The sequence below is a fragment of the Bombus pascuorum genome, chromosome 5 (genome assembly GCF_905332965.1).
Source record: "Bombus pascuorum chromosome 5, iyBomPasc1.1, whole genome shotgun sequence".
Taxonomy (NCBI): Eukaryota; Metazoa; Arthropoda; class Insecta; order Hymenoptera; family Apidae; genus Bombus; species Bombus pascuorum.
This window is the reverse complement of record NC_083492.1, coordinates 5,860,480-5,879,442: the sequence shown is the minus strand read 5'-3', so window position 1 is coordinate 5,879,442 and position 18,963 is coordinate 5,860,480. Positions and strand designations below refer to the sequence as shown.

At 39.6% G+C, this 18,963-nt stretch overlaps 1 protein-coding gene across 3 annotated transcripts in view; it reads left to right on the top strand.

Moving 5' to 3' along the window:
• Nucleotides 1-18,963, top strand: part of LOC132907363 (protein rhomboid) — a 500,462-nt gene that overhangs the window by 316,357 nt on the left and 165,142 nt on the right. For all 3 annotated transcript variants that reach the window (XM_060960390.1, XM_060960389.1, XM_060960391.1), the window contains one exon: nucleotides 18,778-18,890. In XM_060960390.1, coding sequence (XP_060816373.1) covers nucleotides 18,778-18,890 — 113 coding nt within the window. The remainder of the gene's footprint in view (nucleotides 1-18,777; nucleotides 18,891-18,963) is intronic.

Below are 18,963 nucleotides of genomic sequence, written 5' to 3'. Positions count from 1 at the left end.
GATATTACAAACTATAGTCGATATTTATTCGCTGTCAAAGACTAACATTTTTTAACGCGATGATAATAAGTAGAATGTACCGTCTCATTCTACTTACGCGTGTCTGAAGCTATCTCCCAATTAACTTTCTAGATTTTTATGTTGTTCAGAAGTCTTTTGTGCGTTCTTTTTATGATTCTTAATTACTCGCTCTCTTTGTAATATTTAATTATTGTCTTTTACAAATTAAAAAAGAAACAATTATATTTATAATTTTCTAGAAAGAATATTCTAACATTTTGCAACACACTTAACATTCTGTAACGATTCCACGTTAAATTTTATAAATATAAAATCCAATTATCAAATTGCTACGTTATATTCGTTTGAACCAATCTAGGTTAATAAAGGTTATCAAATTATTTTTCTCTTTTTTCTACTTCATATTCTTTACTGTCCATTTTTTATTCCTATCTATCTGCCTATCTTTTCACCCTTGAATCATCGAAATTAAATTTTTATCCAACCTCCCCTCTTCTATTCTCTGTTATTTCGTTCCACATTTTTCTGCTATTACTTCGCTCCCATCGCTTTTTAGTTTTAACCACGAATTTCGTCGATAACCACGAATCGTATTAAATTCCTCTGGTCTTTTGGTTCCAAAGCCTTATCAGCCAAAGAGTCATGGAATTTGAAGATTACCGCTTTGATGAAGAATTTGTCAAACATTACCAAATACCTTAGCCCGTCTGCCTCTTCCGTAAGTTTCACGATCATCGTGTAAATCTCAATTTTCTGTTTAAATTTCACCGAAATCGATAGAAAAGGAAAAAACAATACTGGAAATGTGGAAATCCTTAACTTAGATATTTTTATGAGAAATTAAATTCGCTTTACGCTCGAAGAAGCAGACAGATCGAAATCAACGTGTAATCTTCGTGTAACGCAAATAAACTCTTGATTCTCCGGATAAATTTCACTGAAACTGATAAAAATGAAAACGAATACTAAAGACGTAAAAATCCTCGACTGCGATATTTTTATACGAAATTAAACTCGCTTTACGTTTGAGGAAGCAGGCTGATTATAATCACTGTAACCTGTAATCTCCGTGTAATGCTAATAAATCTTGATTCGTCGAAATTGATAAGAAAGATAACGAACACGAAGATCTAAGAACACAAGCACTTTCATAAGAAATTCAATTTCAACCAAATTGGTAGGAAGATAAAAAAAAGCAGGTACTAAAAATATAAAAATCTTCAACTTAGGTATTTTTATAAAAGATGAAATTTCGCGAATTCCGAAAGACGGAATTTCCGAAAAAAAAGAAGAGAACAGAAAGAAGAAATACTACGAATATAAAAATCCTTAACTCGGGTATCTCAATGTGAAATTGAATTCTTTTCGAAGAAACGGACAGATTAAAATCGATCTATTATACAATAGTGGACATGAATATCCTACCGGATAATATAGCGAAAAGAAAAAGATTAGGCGTCCGATCTGCCGATGGAAACGAAATTGTAGAATGGCGAACAATAGCGGATCCGCGCCTATTCCAAAGCGAGAACGAAAGCAATCGTACGTTCTGTGGCGGAAGTGCCGTCACGAGTCCCTCTTACTCCCACATTTTCCCCCCTCTAATTACATCGGCAATTATGAAAGTAGCGTGTTATTATCAGGTCGGAGTTTGACTCGTCAAGTTCCGGTAACGAGCGAACGGACGTTGCTCCATCGCGGCTCGTTTCTCTTCCTTCTTTTTATGTGGCACGCGCGTGAATCGATCAGGCTATCGAGAAACGGTGCGGAACACACGTGTGTGCACACCGTTCGTCTTGATAGCACGGCAAACAAAAATGTTAGCTGGCGGGAACAACGGGAACCCATTAACAGAAAACATAATGACTTTGCGAAACCATTATGTTTCATTACGTCTCGACATGATATACTGGAATTACGTTTCGCACTGCAACCGTCTTTTTACTTTGATTTCTACTCCGTTGGAGTGATCGGCAGTGAAATAACGAGAAAGCAGATCCATAGATATTGACAAAGTATTTCGTGGCTATTTCTTATCCTTCTTCGGAACGTGCCTGTAATTGTTTAATCTTAACGTTATAAACGGATTTCTATGCGAACTCGAATTATTACGAACTTAATTAAACGAGTAGAAATTTATTTTGTACAGCGAATATCGTAATATCCGATGTTTCGGATATTTTTACGTATTGTGTGCATTTTGCGCGCTCTTTGCGATTTTACATTTCCTGACATTAGAATTATTCGCTCGATAGATATTAGAATTATGGAATAAGATCGAAGGAAAAGGGAAAGTAAACGATAACGTTATCATTCGAAACGCGATATTCATATCATTATAGGATTGTAAAATGATTATGCTTCCTGTTTAATGTTAGAATTAATTAACAGTCTGTATTTAATAATTTCAAAGTAAACTTTTAACAGAGTAGGAATAATTTCTACGCTGACCCGACATTTTCCAATTGCTTTATCTAACAGATATCTTTTTACTAACTTTCGTTGTTCTCTTACGATGCACTTTTCGCGGCACGAGTTCGAGGAATTCGATTTCTCGATAAAATCGGCTAATCGAAAGTATTTCCGCGAAAACTCGTTCAGGAATTGTCAGGTATTTCGTTGGTCTTTCGCCTTTTTCGCTAAAATAGTTTCAGAATCGGCTGAAAATCGTTGCCGAGACGACGTCGAGAAAATGTGTTCGATCGTATTCTGCGGTCTCGAACGTAAAGACGTTTCCTGGTAGCAGCATCTTGCCTTTTCTATTTCTCGAATCTCATTCATGACAAATCTCTATCTCGTTTCTCAACCACCTGTGGAAAGTGACGCTTTCGCCCCTCGGACAATGTCTACTTTCATCTCGATCATTCTTCCAAATATCGTTTCTATTCCTTTTGTTTCCTCCAAGCTGTATCGCGCGATAAATATTTTACGACCATTATATCGGACAACGCAAGATTCGAAGAAACGGTTTACAGTGAGAAACTTATTTATCTTCTTCTTCGCAATAAATTTTTCAATAAAGAAATTTTACACAAATCGTACGAGTTTTACGTACAATGACACGTAAGTAACTTAACAACGAAGAAGATGGTAGAAGGAAAAAATATGGACATCAGAGAATAAAGGAAACAGCATTGAAATAGAAATTAGCTGCAACGTCTGCCACATACGCAAAAATAAATAACACCGTGTTTTAATTAGAATTTTATACAACATAGAACGTTGAACATACTATTTCTTCAAGAAGCAAGCATGTAACAGAAGAGAAAATAAAATGGTTAAACGAGAAAATTTTGGATTTATTTTCTGTTAAGGTTATTTGATGTATGTGGAATCAAAGAAACGCGTGGGTAAATTGTAAGGTATTGTAAGTATATATATATTGTGAATATTAAAGTACAAAGTGTGGAATACAATGTAAGCTGGTCCAGATCCGCACGCTAGTGTCACCCACTTAAGAGGACCATTCGCTCAGTAACCAGATAGGCCGAACACCCCGCATATCACGTCTGTTGAAACAATAACCAAAAGAGCTCCCTCCAAAGGGACTAGACTCTCGGTAGAAGGACCTTCCTAAACTAGCGCTAAGTCAGTTTGTTCTAGCATGTCGAGTCAGTCTGTCTTAATATTTCGAACCACGCTGTTGTAACCGTCACTCTGTCAGATTTCTGCAATAAATCTCATTGTCGCATACGAAGTTCTATTTTCTGCACCCTGTTTGTGAAAGAATCGTTCCGTTCGAACCGCGACGCGAGGAGATCACCGGCGATCCGTTAATTCCGCGATCTTTTGTGTCTCCGACGTGACACTAGCAATGTTACCCTGAGACTAAAAGAATCTTGAAGCCAACGTCGCACGTGTACCGCTTATGGTCTGTCATCGACGCATTCTTTTGTCTATGCGCTATCGATGGCCTCAGCGCTAGAGAAAACCGAAGACCAGATGTAGAGTTTTCTTAGAAGTGGCGATCACTTCAACATTTTCAACTAATTGAGTTCCCGATTATCGATACAAAAGCAAAATAAAATTTAAATTACCCAATGATGTAATAAATCCATATATCGAATTGATATCTTTTGGACGTTCAGATTATTTCGCTCGGAACGTCAGATTGCGAACTGAACATGGGCTAACTTTTGTTTTGCAAACGCATCGCAAATTTCTCAACAAGTACAATTATCCTAATTCCTTCGTTAACAGGGATTATAGCTACTGAAACGTCGGTAAGGTTAAGGTAGTTCTAGCGTCAAGCTGTTATCAAGATTCCGTATAATCGTCTCGATAAGTACGTTTAATTGGCGCGGTGTCCCGTTCGCTATAATCCGTTCGATGGCTTTGACGCGAATGCAACTAACATACTCTGCTAATACCACTCGAGCATACGGTATTGTTACCTTTGATGTTACTGCGTGTAACAAATTAAGTTACGTAAATCGTATCTATTAACCGGTTAGCTGTTACGTCCTGTTTGAAAAGCGTATACCTGAAATGTGTCGCAAAAAGCAAGCGATGACGAGTATACACGTGAAACACAGAGTACGTGTGGCTGTTATTAGGTTATTAGGCTGTCCGAAATGTTTCTTTCGTTTTATGAGAAAATGATAGTTGCACAGCATTTTTCCTTTTATATGATTTTATTGATCCATTTTGTAGTAATAGAACAAAGATAAACATAAAACAAAACATGTTGTGCCCCTACTAATTACGTACAAAAAGAAAGAAACCTTTGGGGCAATCTGATACAATACAGAATTAAAATTGCAACGAAACAACTGTTTTATTTTTTAATTTTATTACCGACAGCGCTTTTTCACACGAAATATTGCCATTTCTTCGTGACGAGTATACTCGTCAAGAACAGCTAACAGGTTAAAACATTCCATTTATGAATCTTCGTGGTAGATATATGAAAACTAAGCTACACTATACGAAATTATTGCTCGTTCTTGTAAAACGTATTGGATGATCGCACTTTTTGTTCTTTATGGAGATTCAACTTGAGTTTTGGGGAAGCTGAGCTCAATTGATATTCATCTTCACGACCAAGATTACCAATATCAGGTCGTCAGAAAAGTTTCTTTTGTTTTATAAGGAAATTATACTTCACAACATTTTCCGTTTTATATTATTTTATCGAACTACGTATGATCCATTTTGTTCTATCAAAATAAAGATCACAACGTTCGACAGATTAGGTTTCATGTCTGTACAAAGATGAATCGTTGTGAAAAAACGGGTCTGTAAAAGAAAGACACTTTTCGGACAACCTGATGCTTCTTTAAACGTACAAGCGGGTGATTATTGCAAAATCGAACGAGAAGATAGTTTCGGTGTGAAACTGCTTAACACCATTGAATTGTAGAAAATACGATGAATATAATTTGTTTTTTAATATCGTGGCTTTCGAATATATCGACGAGACTATGTAGCTGGTTCGAAACGCGGAAAGAGATATACACAGCTATAAACGAAATATAAAGAAATATAAAAGGAAGGAATATATGTAAATATAAATAACGTCTGGAAGACTAGTAATAAAAGGAAGAAAGGTATTTTACAGATACCCCCGACCCGGTTGAGTACCACATCCTCAATTCACGATTCATCGTTTCGTTGTTCACTGTTATAAATTCACCGTTGTAAACGATGCGCGTTGATCGTCGAGCGAAGAAAGACGATAGACGCGACAGATTCGATAAATCGCGAAAGAAGCAGAATGAAACAAAGTTCTTCCGCGCGTTTTACGCTTTTCCTATCACTCGTCGTGTTATAGACTGAAACGGTATTTCCTGGGAACTGGAAACGAAAAGCGGGACACCATAGAGGCTGACTATGCCGAACGATCGAATCGATAAAGTTGAAATAATAAATGACTGGATCTGACAGTCGTAGAGGATAGCATATTAAAGTATTGCCGGGGGAGTGTGTCATCCCCGCAACTTGCGACCAGGCGCCAGGCAAAAAGAAACGCGAGAGCTTAGTCGTCTCGGGAATGCTTTTAACCCCGACGAGTGCGCAGCTTATTTTCGCGGCGGTACGTGTTCTCCACGAGTGGGTGAGCACACGTAGGAACAGTTTCTAACGGTGCCATACTGACTCCGGTCACGCATCGCTACGAGAGAAGAGAGAAGGAGGAAAAGTAGAGAAAGATCGGATAGAAGAGAGGAATGGAAGAAGAGAGACATCGTTAGAAGATAGAATCTCGAGACGGTCGTAAGGCGTAAACGAACCTTTACGCGGTCTCCAGAGCTTCGCTACTCCGTTTCTCGCTTCTTCCTTTTCAACGGGCTCACCTACCTAATTACTCGGAGCGTCCAAAGTACCAATTGCTTGCCTCAAATTAAACGAAACTAATCGACGCCCATGAATTTCGCAGCTACGAGAAAAATAAGATCAAAATGTCTGAATGGCCGGCCTGCTCGTTTACAGGCCGTCTCTCCTTATTCCGTTTCTCTTTGATACACTTGTTGGCGCTGGCTTGCAACACGGAACTTCCTCTCGACGACTCAAGGAAGTGGTTTTACAAGTTTCACGGCGTTAGTCAGAGAGTTAGAGGAAACAGTGGAATATTTCCATCGTTAACGAGAGTAATCTTGATTTACGGTTTTTCGACTTTCCAGCTGATCGTAGATACTTTTCTTGGCTTTGTTAGCGGATAGGTGGACGCTCGGATATTGGGGTTGATTCTCCAACGTTTAATCGCCGATCCTTTCACTCTCGTTGATTTCGCTGATTTCGCTGATTTCTGGGAAAAATCGAAAGTAGAGACGTCGCTCTGTAAAATTACTGCAGGCGAGCTATTACCTCCGAATTTAAGTTCGACGATTTGTCGACGAACGTTTCCTCTAATGCTACTACCAAGCAACCCTTACATAATAGTTTACCAGCCAACAACATCCATAAGAATCGTAAAGTTACGAGGAACAGATTATAAACTTCTTCCTTATAAATTCAGAATTTTACATCGAAGAACGCTGTTACCCGAGTGATCGACTATCTTCGGCTTGTAATCTCGTTTCTGTTATCACGTGGAAAACACGGCGAGTGGTGAAATTAAGAAATCACTGGTCGTTCCCTCGCATCCTTCGAACGATCTGGCGTAAGTTTAAGCGTTTCACGAGTAAGGTAAGAAAAATTCAGACTTTAGATATACTGGCAGAATTTATTATACGAATCCGACAGAGTGACAGTTAAGAATGTTAGAACAGAGTGTGTCGAGAGCTGACTTTGAGAAGGTTTATAACCTTCGCCAGGGCCAGGTCAGAGGTGGCCACGCTGTTACTGTTTCCTAACACTGGAACACTCTACCTTGTTGTTTCGATGGTCTGCGGGATGTTCGTTAGGGCCCCTTAGTTTTTCTATTGCTAATTCATGGCTCTGTGACACTGTCATTGCCAAACTCCTAGATACTATACACGGCAATTCGTTAACGCTCTTAACTCGTAACTTATAAAATTTCGCCAACGATCCTAGTTGAATCGCGCGGTATACACGCACACCTCGTCGCACTACGATCCAAACGCTGCAATTTCTAATCCGCGGCACGAAATCAAGATAGCCACTGAAAACGACCGACTCCGTGTAACATCGAAAGGGCGAGACGAAAATTCCGGCAACCTGGAAATCGAATATGCGTCTCTACGCGCGTATACGTCCACGTGTTTGGATTCAGGTAACAGACTTAGGGTGCGTGAATAAGGAACCGAATGCGACCTCGCGTTGAAGCGCGTGCTTCGAAAGGGGCGATCGTCGAAGGGCGCTCCAGAGGGGTAAGTCTCGCATAGATATGTAAACGAAGTGGTCCTTCCTCGTAATAGAAGAACGTGCAGGAGAAGGCGGAGCAAAAGGGGAGACGGTCTCGGCGACACAAATTCGCAGAGGCGGGTATATCGTTGTTATCTGATTTCTATGATTTGCTCGTGCCAGCTACAGATGTCGGCGAAATACACGAGGAACCGGTAACGAGCCACGATGGCCACGTGGAAACACGGTTAACGATCCTTTGTAACGACCCAGACGACCAGAGAACAGACGGAACAGGGCGCACCGGATTTTGATTCGCGTTTCACCGTCGCAGCCTCTTTCTCATTGTCGTTCTGTGCGTGACCTCGGTTGTAACGAACTGCGCGGGGCCCTCTAAGGCAAGCAAACTTGTCATACGAGACGAAACACATCCTCTACAGAGAGAGAGAGAGAGAGAGAGAGAGAGGGAGAGAGAGGAGAAACTGGAGTTGCCAGTTTCGATTCGATTTACTCGGATCAGCTTTATCTCGATTGATCTGATTGGTATTACTAGATCGATTTACACGATCGCCTGCCCGCCGAAATCTCGGTTAATTAGTATCGATTCCTTTGCGTGTATTGCGTCGTTTACCACGTCAGATCGTTCATTCGATCTGCTAGAGTCTCGGCGAAATGAAAGAAGGTAACGTGCGTCGATAAGGTTCTCTGACAAGGTGGTTATTAGGCGGAGTAGAAAATTGATCAGAGAAACGTTGGATCCAAGTGAAATGATATTCGTAGGAGTGTGTATATAACCAAGGAAAAACATTTAGTTTCTCGCTTCAGTTGAGTGGAAAGTACCGTGCGGCGAGATTAATGGATCGTTCAATTTTTATGGAGAAGATGTTCATCCATGATTCCTTACAGAATTCCGAGAATGAAGAAATTTCGAAGAACAAAACGTCTGTGTCTACTTCGTTGCTTTAATTTTCCTCGAAGATACTTGTACGTTAAAGGACGAGATAAGAAAGCGAAGACGCGTTGTTCTTTGAAAATTCTATGATACAAAATCAAACCAGTCTGCGAAGCTTAATAAACTTCTTTGGCGGCTGAAATTACCGTGCATTTCAGCGTTCAAGTTTCCCTTTTGCGACGACTCTTTAAATATCGCTGCGTAAATTTCGCCAGCACTTTATTATACTTGTAATAAGAAGCTCTATCACTAACGTTGGTTTACTACGGGTACACCGAATTACTAAATTATCTAATTTCAAATGCAATTAAATGTATCTGTTTCCTTTCTACCGATGTAAAAAATGAACAAGATATTATATGGTGAGAAATGGGTAATTAACGAGCATTAAGATGACCAATTTTGATGGAGGGCCGCAAATGCCATTTAATCGATTATGTAGCGCGTTGCGCGTCATTATCACGTGCGAGGCAACGTTTCTAGTCGACATTCAGTCGCGTCACTTCCGAAAATTGGAGAGCTTGCAATTAATATTCATTCGTAATTGTTAATTGAACAGCGGGTAACCAGTTGTGGGCAAGCTGTAACCTCGGAATTCTGTGTCGTGGTCGACGAAGCCGCATATAACGTCGTTCGACTGCACCGAGGGATTCGATCGCTTTAAAATTGCAATGAACGCCTCTCGATAGATCAAACTGCAGTCGATTCGCCCCTTTTATTCCCTGCATGGCCTATCTACCTTGCAAATTATTTTCTCATTTTTCTAATGTTAAATATTTCAATGCTCGTGGCATCTATAATAGAAGAATCGATTCTATTCTCGTTAAATGTCAATTTCAGAAAATGAAAGAGCATCGAAATGAAAGTTTCAGCTGTTATGAAACAGTGGTTAGTTAACGAGATTAGTATCACGTTACGCTTCAGCGAAAAATAATTTGTGAACAATTTTGTCCGTATTTCGGCTCGTCCGACTCTAAATTCTCGTGAATTATTTTCAGAATAACGAAACAGGTAGCTGGCGCGTAGAAATTTTTATATCAAATTTAAACTAGTTTGCATCGATTCGCTAGAGGGACCGCGATTCCCCTATAAAAACTCGGCAAACGTTCTTTGGTGAAATCTTGTTCAGGAAAAGAATTTCCCATTGACACAACGTAATAAAATCATCCGATATTTAAAGATTCGAAAAAAAGAAATCGCATACACGTACACCTGTCCTTTACTTTTTAAAAGCAAAAGAATTCTATATAAAAATATACGAAGTGAAATATTTCCGTTAAATATTTGCAAAATTCTTCCACTCAAGTATAACGTGATATATCGTGTTTGAAACACGAGCATATTAAGAAAAGCGTAGTCAATGTTCGAGCAATTGTTAGAATATAACTTTTGGCGAATGGAAAATGAATATTTTGAACAATAACAGGCGGTCTAAACTTATTGAAAGAAATACAATTTAAACGTTTTATACGCCTTTAGAATAACATTACTCTTTGAAACAGTTCTTTCCTCCGCAACGAATTGTCGCAATTTCTGTTTCAATATTTCGTCGACTTTACCTCCACTCACTCTGCTCTTCTTTTGATGCAATCTTCCAAAGAAAAAATTCCCTTAACGGTGGACCACTTTTGTATATAATAGCAATAACCATTGAATGCGTTTACCAATTGAAATAAGGCAATTATTTGTCTCCTCTAACAATAAGACAATACGATTGCTCGAAACAACATTTTCTCTGTATGATAATACTTTCCTCTTCTTCTTCTTCTCCTTCTTCTTCTTCCTCGTCATTCATCTACTAATTCATTTTTCCACAATTTCCACGAAGAAGCGTAAGATAAATGGAAAAAAGATTCCAACAAAACTATAGAAACTACAATATGTAATTATTCGAGTTACGTGTAATTCGTTGGTAGTCGTTGTTTTTCTCTCACAATGTAATTCACTACGATTTGTACGAAACATATTGTACGAAAAGGAACTAACGAGTTGTATCGATTCTTTTACTAATATTCTCAATGATTCTATAATTCTAGAACGACAAACGCTCTCACGAGATGCATTGAAAATACTTTCGATCTGCAGTCGCACACTTTCGTTCCCGTCTAGTGAAACGCATATTCCGCGCGCAGAGAAAAATTGACAACCTCAGCATTTCCGGAAAAAAGAGAAAAAAATAGAGTAAGACGCGTGAAAACGCTGATACAAAAATCACCGACGTACAAAAAGTGCAATTTACCTCTGTCAGATTTGCGTACCAAGTTCGATATACATATATATATACGTATAAGGCGTAGCGTTAGCCGCATAAAAAGGTGGAAAACCCCGAGAATCTAATTATGCGATGGAGAAGGTTTTTTCACGAGCTTGCCATGCAAAAAAGCGTTTCGCCTAACGTGTAGAATTAATTTCGCCGAAGTGAATCCGTTTCCTTCTTCGGTCTTGCATACGATAAACTCGGGTTAATAAAATTACTTGATAAATGCTTCAATTTACTCTCCGATCCGCAATTTATCAAACAAGCTTATAACAGACTTAAATTATACGGCGCTCTTAACGGGTTTGTTTCGTTATTTAACGCGCGTTTAACGTGCCCACGGAAAAGTTTCTTTCTGCAAAGGAGAGAAGAGAGAGAGAGAGAGAGAGAAAAGGAACAAACACGTCTTCGGTCGCGGTTCTGTTAAAAATTGGCGCTCGTTTGTTTCCAATCGTTTCGGATCGACCGTCTTCGCTAAGGATAGGAAACAGAAGAGAATGGGAGAAAAAATACGAAGAAATACGAAAGAGACGTGGCAACGAAATTTAATCATATTTATTAATTCCATGAAAGAGGAATGTTAATCAAATTTTATGGGCTAAATCTGTCGTGAGTTGTTTATGCCCGCATAAACCAGTCCAATTATCGTGAAAGCTTTAAGCGTACCGTCTAGTGGATTACGTTTGCACGTGAGCGTACTGGAAGAGAGGGATTCTCACGTCGATACGCTGGAATCTCGCCAAACTTAATTTCAAACCTAAAAATGATGTGTGCCTCCTTTGAGATCATAGCCATAAACGTGAGAGAGAAATGGAGGCAAAAAAGCCCCTATATCCTTCTCGTTGAAAAATCTCGCACGTTCTTCAACTTGTACGAGGCCCGCTCGATCTCCGATTTACCCTTTCGCCTGAGGAACTATTTTTCTTGCCGCTCTTCTCGTCTGATTATTGGCGGAAAAATAAAGGACGAGCAGACGGCGAAAATACAGAGTGTTTCACGCGATTGGATTAAAGTGTAACTATGGAATTATAGGAGCTTCGTTTTTACAGAATTACGCGATTACATCGACACGTTGGGAAATTTCCCCAAAACTTCCTTCTAACTAGAAAAACAATCTATCTACCAATGTTTCGATATTATTTCTAATAATTTCCTACATTTTTATTTCTTCTACTGTATCTTTTACATACAGCATTCCCGAGCTCAACGTTGAACAATTAAAATCCTTCCGCGCGTCACTTTCGGTCAGCAACTTTCACACGCCACCGTATGTGAAATGATATCAAGCTATAATTTTTTCGATAATCTCAGACCTACCTACGAAACGTTTCTATTTCTATAAAAAAAAAAGAAAAAAAGAAAAAGATTTACCATTTTAACCTTCGTTCAGGACCCACGAATTACAAATTATAATCTGTATCCAAGCTTCTATCTCGAATAATTAAACGATTTGCTTTTTCATAAGAAAGCTGTTGTTCCCCCCGAAGCAGCTATTTATACGATCTACCTTCACAGGAACAAGCTTCGTTAGGGGATGTAAAGTACAAAATTACAGCTGCAATTCTATTTCGTGGCCTGGTCTTAAATAATTGATCGATATCATCTCAGGGTTTTCTAGGGAAAAGTGGAAGACAGCCGATACAGTGGACTCCTTTAACATTTCACGAGGCGAGGCTCTTCTCGTGGGACCGTCAACACGATTAAACCATTCCACGGACCAATATTCTCTGGAAGCAAATTTGCGCAGGCAACAGTTTTGCATTCCAAATGGTCGGAGGGCCGACTTGCCACGTAATGTAGGCCCGGCCCCGTGTAAACCCGGCATAATGAAATCCGTGCCATTAGGCTGGCCAATGGGGTAAATTCTCCGGCTCGCGCAAACGTCGGTTTCCCGCTCGTCCGTTGCAAACCACCCCCTTCTCCAAGCTCATTCGATTCGATTCGATTCGAAATCGAATAGAGCCGTGCTTCTCGACAATGCTCCGGAAAATTCACTCTATGTAGCCGCGCGTATACGTGTTACCGTACCCTCCTAGGGGTTGGAACACGTGACTGGATCCACGGGAATTGCGTCTCTTATTCGCCCCTACGTGTACAGGCATATCTTCCTAAAACGATCGGGGGATATCTACCTTGATTGCGCCTTTCTCCCTTTTTATTCTCTTACTTCTTCCTATCCTTTTTTTTTTTGCGACTTTCTCCATTTCCTTTCTACCGCTGTTCCTTTGTTGGGGAATAATTGCAGGTTTTTTCGACAAACGGATTATCTAGCCTGTAGTAAAAAATTATACTTGTACTTGGGAAGTTTCGAACGTGATGGAATAATCGTAGGAAACTATCTTTCTAACTTGTGCGATTCGGTGATAGATAGTAAAAAATGTAAATTTTGTAAAAGAATGTAGAAAGAGATTACATTTGAGACTTTGTTTATTAATTATAGACGTATAAATATCAACGAAAATATCTCTGTAGTCCGACAAACGTTCCTGTCTATTAATTACAAAACATAAAGAAGACACTCGATTTTATCCTCATCGACGCACGTACGCACGATCTTCCTACATAGAGCGCAAAAATAAATACCATCCAAGACTCGGTTTTATTTTTCCGAATACCATTAAAGAGACAAATATCGTTAACTATGAAACGTTTTAAAAACAGCAATTGGAAAACTCGTTTATCTTCTCGTCCACGTATAAACACAATTTTCATTTTCACCTGGCATTTGACATTCTAGCTCGGCATTTTCGGTGTTCACTCGTGGACCGTACAATTTGAAGAATGCAACGCGTTTATCAACCCGTGCCGGTTGGCCGAGTATCGTTTATAGGACCGTCATTAGATTGCGGAACGCGCAAGAGCGCGAAGTTAGCAAGGGAATTCGCTGCCGGGCGATCGAGCAGTCCGATGATCGCGGCCTAATCGAATTAAACTGGCCGGTTGTACTCGTGTTTACGACGAGCTGACTCGTCGGTCTGCGTTTGCTATGTTCGCGCTATAATAGCCGTGCGCGTACCTCGCCCCTCATTGACCATCCCTCGACGGAAGGCGTCGGACCACGCGTTTCCCATCGATCTCTGTTATCGTCCGATTGAAACCACAGCACCGCCGACATTCCACGAACTCATTTGCCTTGAGCAACGTTATCCAGACTTTGTCCAAACTCTGCGTATCGATCTTTTCTCGTATAGCCTTTTCAGCATCGTGGTTTTTCCACCTACAAGCAATTTTCTATTATAGTTTTATTATGTATTATAGTTCTTTATAGCTCTATTACAGCGTTAGTCTGGTGAACAGATTTAATTTAATAGGTAATTTTTAAGGAAAAGTGATCGTTCTGTACGATACATAAAATATTGCTACGTAAAATGGTATTTGTTAATTAGTACGAAGGATATGTTTCAGGAAAATATCACTAGAAAATTAGTTCAGCTGCATCGTATACCAAACAAGTCGGTACGTTTGGAGCTGTACGTTTATTCGTTTATTCGTTTATTCGTATTTCAATGGTAGAAAAATATGCAAACTATGTTTGTTTAATTTCCACTTTGATATCATTGGCAATCAGGTAACTGCGTTTATTTCAGATTTTAAGCTTTCACGATGGTCGATGGCTGTCACGCTTTTGGTTTTTCAGATCAATCGTGTTACGCGTTGCACTTTCCCGATTGATCCGGGAAAACCAAAAGCACGACAAACTACATTTATACGTTTACGTTTTGCACACCCGTAGATTTTAAAATTGCGCGCCTCGCTGTAAGCACGTTTACTCCGCTTTTCTATCTCGGTTCCATGGTTTTATCTTACACGATGCTCGCAAGGTTTCCAGCCTCGCGATAAGCGACGAACAACAGATTAAATTTCATGCTAGAATCCACAAGTCGCCGGCAAAAAGCTTCGCTGGTGTTTCGAGCGTGGCCAAGCTCTTCTAAATATCCTGGATACATCGTTGCACGGCGATAAACTCCGAACAAACGATCGAGATTAATAGAACGAGCCCTTGGGCTCCTTCTGCGATACTATCGATCCCGGCCACGGCGACGAGACACACGAACCGACTCCCTCCGGGACCGTAAATTCACGTCGAAGATTTACTTACTTAGCCGGACACTGGCTGGCAACGAATCTCCGCTGCTTCATTGCGCGGTAAAACCTTCCTAGATGTAACACGTGACCAACGGATATTTAAAGGCAAACGACGACCTGCCACCTTTTCATTAACGTCCCAACTGTCCTACGGTTACGCCACTATACCCTATTCTTCGTCTTTGATCTTGGAAATTAGTGGAAATTACGAAAGTGAGTTAGAAGCTACGCCGGTTGATTAAAGGAGATTTGTAAATGCATTGACCAGATTTCCTAAGTGTTTAATTTGTCTTTTTTTAGCGAGAAAAGGGATCAGCTTGATTAACGGCGGTAATTTTACAGCGGTAGGATTTTATCTGCGGTTTAATTACGAATGCAAGTTCGAAGATTAATTTGACGATGTTGATCGTTTTACCAGACTAAACTAAGATTACAAAGACTCTTGATTCTTTAATGTATAGATTTTTCTTTCGTTCACCGCTGAGAATTATCAAACCTATTTTTATAATTATAACCAGCTGGCAACCATAAAGATATAATATATTTTTCTTGAAAAATTTATTGATATTAAAATAAACGACTAAATGAAATAAAATATTAAGGATATGAATATGAATGTGGATATTGAGCGACAATTTAAGTAAATCATTTAACAGATATTAATGTGTTACGGTGGTGATCAACACGATCAAATTTTCATATGTACAATATCTTATGAATGGACGTTTAAATCACGAGATGAACCATTATACGACGACAATTTATTGGTCATTAAGAGGTAAAAAAATTTGCTGGGGGATACAAAACGAAATGGTGAAAAAAGAAGCAGAAAGGACAAGGGATACGCTCCGAGGCGTGGCAAATAGGAATACCGATTCCACGGCAACGGCAAATTTAATTCTCTTGGCCGGCTAGACGTTCCACGAAGTTCATCGGCGTGCACCCTTGCCGCTGTTCTTCCTCCGCGACCGCTTCTTTTTGGCAATCAAACGAGCAAGAAACACTGCGGCTTCCGGCAGCTGGTTCTCCGTGCAGCCAGAACTCGCTCCATCGTGCTTTGTTTCGGCCCATCACCGCGCACTGTCGCCGCCTTGGAAAATTCTCCGAAATTTCGCACCGATTTAACGTGTACGAGCATCTACGTACATATACGTAAGAACATGATTTACATTCTATTTTAATAAGAAATCTACATTTATCGTAGCTATGTTTCAACGAGGAAGAGAAAGACGTACAGTCGCGTTTCGTTTCTACTATCGAGCGCAAATAAGTGAAATTTCATCTACGACGATCTAACTGTTCCAGCCATTTTTCAAGCAAAACCGAATAAAAGAACTTGTCCCGATTTTTTCCATCAGAAAAGATAGCAACCCTAGAGATCCTCTCGCATCGAACGCGTCAGGCTATCATCCGAACAATGTCTGAAAATTGTACATCGTCTAAAGTATGAAATAACATAACAGGATGGGGAAAAATTGACACGTACTGGTCGAAACAGGGAAAACAAAGAGATGTTAATAAACGTGAATCGAGAAACTATTAGTTTCGCAGCTTAACGTATAAACGTATGACTTATAGGAAAACAGCTGCTTCTTTAAATGAGTTGATACAACGAATGAAAAAGTACTGCCAAGTGATATGAAGAAACGCCAGGCATCTTTCAAAGTATGCACGCTTTTATGAGAAAACGTGTGGAAGTGTGCGTGGAAATGAACGGGAGACATATTGAACATATGTTGTAAAGGTAATGTCCTACTGGCAAAAACACCTCGTAACTCAGAAACTAGTGGTTTGCGAACCCATGTTTATTAAGACGTTTTTGCTTGTTTCGATGAGTACTGTATGCTCCTAAAGTTTTTCTTCAACTTTTTTCTACGCATACACAGGTTGTACATACACGGTATACATGTACAGTGTGTCTCAGCTGAATGAGATCGCTTAAATATCTGCCTTGTGTACGATTGTCTGGAAAAAACTGCTCAGGACAAAGTTAAACTACTTGAAGGGGCACACGTAACGGTGGAAAGAATTTCTTCTCAAGGTCGTTTCTTCGCGAGATTCCAAGGCTACCGGTACGTTCTTAGACGTAGGGATACTATACCTTTTTATCCATCAATTGATGCGTTTTCTTATTCTCCTATACAAGAGTATTAAGCTGCTTGTGTCTGAAAATAGATTAAATGATATTTTAACCTTAATTTCGTGCAACTTGGCGTACGAAAGAGAAGAAAAGACGCAAAATGATATTCTTGCATTTACGTTTCCTTTACGTTCCACCACAGCGTTTCATCAAGTTAAAATGGAAATACCTTTTAAGCGTATGTAACTATTTATGTAGTTATTCTCTAAACTTCTGTACGTACTTAGATTATTTGTATAGGGAAAAGAAAATCACATCCACCGGTGTTAAAAGATACATAAGATTCTATTTAAAGAAATACCAACGACCTTCGAATCTTCAAAATAAATAAACACGAGAAAAGATTGTTCGTTATTTAAAGAAACAGTTTAGCTTTGTCCCGAGTAGATTCTTCGTACAATAGTAAAAAAAAAGGCAGATACTCGGGTAACTTCATCTTTCGTTCGTATCCTTTTCTTCGACGAACGATTATCGTTCTACTTAAATTATTCGCGACATTGACGAGAAATTCATTGGCCCACAGGTCTCGTACCCTAAAACAACTATCGTGCACCAGTAAATACGATAGCGAGCGGGTTCCATGGTCGATGGATAGTAATGTAGGAAGCTCTTACGCCACTGTGCACACACTCTCTTCCTTCTACATTGGTACAAACTGCACGCGTAAGACGGTACTCGTGTTTGTGGATGTTTGTTCGTGTCTTCGTGGTACAGGGCCGTTCTATGTACACGACTTAGCTGAAGGAGTTTGCTAGCGTTTCTGCTCGCATTTGCCTAACCGCGTTAACGGATCCTGATCCAAATATCAGACACCGCAGCTCGAGCAGCGTCGAGTCGAGCTTCCTTCCAAAGGATCGTGCCAAGAACTGCAGCCACCTTTTGTGTCGTTGACTTGCCGTCAAATCGATCGTTTCGTCGGATCTTGTCCTTTCAACATTTTTCTACGATAATGGCGCGTGTGCATCCTTGATGCCACGAGATTCTCTGAAACATCGACGTGCTCCTTTCTACTTCATAAAGTCGGCTATGCCCCTCTTATGGTTCTTACATTTCCAGATATGTTTGTGACTGGTAAATAAGTTGAAATGAACATTGTTTTTCTCTATTCGATATAAAATATTTCGTTATTATTTCGCAACGGTACGATGTAACTTTACTTGAGAAATAAAAATCGTGAGAAGCTTCGAACATTTGAATATACCTTGGAAAATGGAAAACCTCTGGACAGGACATTTTAATCGAGGAAAACGAATTATGCAATTATGATACGTTAACACATTCGACATTTGCACGTAGGAGCATATCAGTTTTTGTACTTTTGTGAATAACGAGGTAGCCGCATTCCTGGGTAATTTGAGTAAATAAACAAAAATTAAGAACTTTTTTAAATGGGCTATAAATTTATAGTCGACTCGTGCTCGTAGTAATAAACTTCTCTTTCTCTTCCAATAGATACGATCTAAACGTTGCTGTAAATTTATCGATTATTAACCCTCGGCAGACCTATGTTTTTTAAATCTCCGAATAAAATCCTGACTTCGAACAACGATCAATAATAATTAATTATCTCTGTTACAGATGAGTGGCAAACGAACTAGAAGCTTTAAATGCGCGGTTCACCATCGTGACCGTGAAGTCTGCTCCGAAAACGACTTTCATCTGCTCGTGCACGAACCTCCTCTCTTTCGCAGGTACGATTATCTAATTTTTTACCATCATAAAACATCCTTCCATCTTTTGCCTCGTCAAAAGCCAATGTTCCAA